Here is a 4179-nt window from a genome sequence, read left to right as displayed (position 1 = left end):
CACTCGTTCAATGACCTTGTGCCAGTCTTGGGGGGCAGCCGATCCCTGCTCTTCCATGTTCCATTCCTGCTCCACACCTGTCCCAGAATGCCATCTCCCCCACTACAGCAGGGATGGGGAGACAGCTATACTATCTCTGCCAACTTTACACCAGTGGAGTTCTCCTGCACAAGGGGAGTTCTCCACTATTGGCTATTTAAGGACATTTTTTTTGTAGCTCAGTGGGTTTAACAGACCAAAGAATCTCAGCCCTGGTCTACACTAGGACTTTAGGTCGAATTTAGCAGCGTTAAATCGATGTAAACCTGCACCCGTCCACACAATGAAGCCCTGTATTTCGACTTAAAGGGCTCTTAAAATCGATTTCCTTACTCCACCCCTGACAAGTGGATTAGCGCTTAAATCGACGTTGCCGGCTCGAATTTGGGGTACTGTGGACACAATTTGATGGTATTGGCCTCCGGGAGCTATCCCAGAGTGCTCCATTATGACCGCTCTGGACAGCACTCTCAACTCAGATGCACTGGCCAGGTAGACAGGAAAAGAACCAAGAACTTTTGAATCTCATTTCCTGTTTGGCCAGCGTGGAAAGCTGCAGGTGACCATGCAGACCTCATCAGCACAGGTGACCATGATGGAGTCCCAGAATCGCAAAAGAGCTCCAGCATGGACCGAATGGGAGGTACAGGATCTGATCGCTGTTTGGGGAGAGGAATCCGTGCTATCAGAACTCCGTTCCAGTTTTCGAAATGCCAAAACCTTTGTGAAAATCTCCCAGGGCATGAAGGACAGAGGCCATAACAGGGACCCGAAGCAGTGCCGCGTGAAACTGAAGGAGCTGAGGCAAGCCTACCAGAAAACCAGAGAGGCGAACAGCCGCTCTGGGTCAGAGCCCCAAACATGCCGCTTCTATGATGAGCTGCATGCCATTTTAGGGGGTTCAGCCACCACTACCCCAGCCGTGTTGTTTGACTCCTTCAATGGAGATGGAGGCAATACGGAAGCAGGTTTTGGGGACGAAGAAGATGATGATGAGGAGGAGGTTGTAGATAGCTCACAGCAAGCAAGCGGAGAAACCGGTTTTCCCGACAGCCAGGAACTGTTTCTCACCCTAGACCTGGAGCCAGTACCCCCGAACCCACCCAAGGCTGCCTCCTGGACCCAGCAGGCGGAGAAGGGACCTCTGGTGAGTGTACCTTTTAAAATACTATACATGGTTTAAAAGCAAGCATGTGAAAGGATTACTTTGCCCTGGCATTTGCGGTTCTCCTAGATGTAGTCCTAAAGCCTTTGCAAAAGGTTTCTGGGGAGGGCAGCCTTATTGCGTCCTTCATGGTAGGACACTTTACCACTCCAGGCCAGTAACACGTACTCGGGAATCATTGTAGAACAAAGCATTGCAGTGTATGTTTGCTGGCATTCAAACAACATCCGTTCTTTATCTCTCTGTGTTATCCTCAGGAGAGTGAGATATAATTCATGGTCACCTGGTTGAAATAGAGTGCTTTTCTTCAGGGGACACTCAGAGGAGCCCATTCCTCCTGGGCTGTTTGCCTGTGGCTAAACAGAAATGTTCCGCGCTGTTAGCCACAGGGAGGGGGGAAGGTTGAGGGGGTAGTCACGCGGTGGGAGGAGGCAAAATGCGACCTTGTAACGAAAGCACATGTGCTATGTATGTAATGTTAACAGCAAGGTTTACCCTGAAAGAGTGTAGCCACTGTTTTATAAAATGTGTCTTTTAAAATACTGCTGTCCCTTTTTTTTTCTCCACCAGCTGCATGTGTTTCAATGATCACAGGATCTTCTCCTTCCCAGAGGCTAGTGAAGCTTAGAAAGAAAAAAAACCGCACTCGCGATGAAATGTTCTCCGAGCTCATGCTGTCCTCCCACACTGACAGAGCACAGACGAATGCGTGGAGGCAAATAATGTCAGAGTGCAGGAAAGCACAAAATGACCGGGAGGAGAGGTGGCGGGCTGAAGAGAGTAAGTGGCGGGCTGAAGAGAGTAAGTGGCGGGCTGAAGACAGGGCTCAAGCTCAAATGTGGCGGCAGCGTGATGAGAGGAGGCAGGATTCAATGCTGAGGCTGCTGCAGGACCAAACCAGTATGCTGCAGTGTATGGTTGAGCTGCAGCAAAGGCAGCTGGAGCACAGACTGCCACTACAGCCCCTGTGTAACCAACCGCCCTCCTCCCCAAGTTCCATAGCCTCCACACCCAGACGCCCAAGAACGCGGTGGGGGGGCCTCCGGCCAACCAGCCACTCCACCACAGAGGATTGCCCCAAAAAAAGAAGGCTGTCATTCAATAAATTTTAAAGTTGTAAACTTTTAAAGTGCTGTGCTTAAAGTGCTGTGTGGCATTTTCCTTCCCTCCTCCACCACCCCTCCTGGGCTACCTTGGTAGTCATCCCCCTATTTGTGTGATGAATGAATAAAGAATGCATGAATGTGAAGCGACAATGACTTTATTGCCTCTGCAAGCGGTGATTGAAGGGAGGAGGGGCGGGTGGTTAGCTTACAGGGAAGTAGAGTGAACCAAGGGGCGGGGGGTTTCATCAAGGAGAAACAAACAGAACTTTCACACCGTAGCCTGGCCAGTCATGAAACTGGTTTTCAAAGCTTCTCTGATGCGTACCGCGCCCTCCTGTGCTCTTCTAACCGCCCTGGTGTCTGGCTGCGCGTAACCAGCAGCCAGGCGATTTGCCTCAACCTCCCACCCCGCCATAAACGTCTCCCCCTTACTCTCACAGATATTGTGGAGCACACAGCAAGCAGTAATAACAGTGGGAATATTGGTTTCGCTGAGGTCTAAGCGAGTCAGTAAACTGCGCCAGCGCGCCTTTAAACGTCCAAATGCACATTCTACCACCATTCTGCACTTGCTCAGCCTGTAGTTGAACAGCTCCTGACTACTGTCCAGGCTGCCTGTGTACGGCTTCATGAGCCATGGCATTAAGGGGTAGGCTGGGTCCCCAAGGATACATATAGGCATTTCAACATCCCCAACAGTTATTTTCTGGTCTGGGAATAAAGTCCCTTCCTGCAGCTTTTGAAACAGACCAGAGTTCCTGAAGATGCGAGCATCATGCACCTTTCCCGGCCATCCCACGTTGATGTTGGTGAAACGTCCCTTGTGATCCACCAGAGCTTGCAGCACTATTGAAAAGTACCCCTTGCAGTTTATGTACTCGGCGGCTTGGTGCTCCGGTGCCAAGATAGGGATATGGGTTCCGTCTATAGCCCCACCACAGTTAGGGAATCCCATTGCAGCAAAGCCATCCACTATGACCTGCACATTTCCCAGGGTCACTACCCTTGATATCAGCAGATCTTTGATTGCATGGGCTACTTGCATCACAGCAGCCCCCACAGTAGATTTGCCCACTCCAAATTGATTCCCAACTGACCGGTAGCTGTCTGGCATTGCAAGCTTCCACAGGGCTATCGCCACTCGCTTCTCAACTGTGAGGGCTGCTCTCATCTTGGTATTCATGCGCCTCAGGGCAGGGGAAAGCAAGTCACAAAGTTCCATGAAAGTGCCCTTACGCATGCGAAAGTTTCGCAGCCACTGGGAATCGTCCCAGACCTGCAACACTATGCGGTCCCACCAGTCTGTGCTTGTTTCCCGAGCCCAGAATCGGCGTTCCACCGCATGAACCTGCCCCATTAGCACCATGATGCATGCATTGGCAGGGCCCATGCTTTCAGAGAAATCTGTGTCCATGTCCTGATCACTCACGTGACCGCGCTGATGTCGCCTCCTCGCCCGGTATCGCTTTGCCAGGTTCTGGTGCTGCATATACTGCTGGATAATGCGTGTGGTGTTTAATGTGCTCCTAATTGCCAAAGTGAGCTGAGCGGCCTCCATGCTTGCCTTGGTATGGCGTCCGCACAGAAAAAAGGCGCGGAACGATTGTCTGCCGTTGCTCTGATGGAGGGAGGGGCGACTGACGACACGGCTTACAGGGTTGGCTTCAGGGAGCTAAAATCAACAAAGGGGGTGCCTGTACATCAAGGAGTATTTCAGGCAGGACTGCACGGAGGATTCCAATAAGAAATGGTGCACCTAAGTTATCGTTCTTATTGGAACAAGGAGGTTAGCCTGGCCTCTGATTGATACATGGCTAGATTTACCTCGCTGCACCTTCTCTGTGAGTGACTGCAGTGTGATCTAGAGGA

The 4179-nt window shown here is 51.2% G+C and overlaps 1 protein-coding gene across 1 annotated transcript; it reads left to right on the top strand.

Annotated features, from left to right (window-relative positions):
• Nucleotides 1-333: 333 nt before the first annotated feature.
• LOC125623850 (myb/SANT-like DNA-binding domain-containing protein 7) lies at nt 334-2105 on the top strand. Its single transcript, XM_048823800.2, has 2 exons — nt 334-1186; nt 1775-2105. Exons 1-2 carry the CDS (start codon nt 605-607, stop codon nt 1790-1792), a joined length of 600 nt encoding a protein of 199 aa, XP_048679757.2. The 5' UTR covers nt 334-604; the 3' UTR covers nt 1793-2105.
• The last annotated feature ends 2074 nt before the right edge of the window (nt 2106-4179 follow it).

This window comes from Caretta caretta, chromosome 17, assembly GCF_965140235.1.
Source record: "Caretta caretta isolate rCarCar2 chromosome 17, rCarCar1.hap1, whole genome shotgun sequence".
Classification (NCBI taxonomy): Eukaryota; Metazoa; Chordata; order Testudines; family Cheloniidae; genus Caretta; species Caretta caretta.
This window is presented reverse-complemented; position numbering and strand designations above follow the sequence as displayed.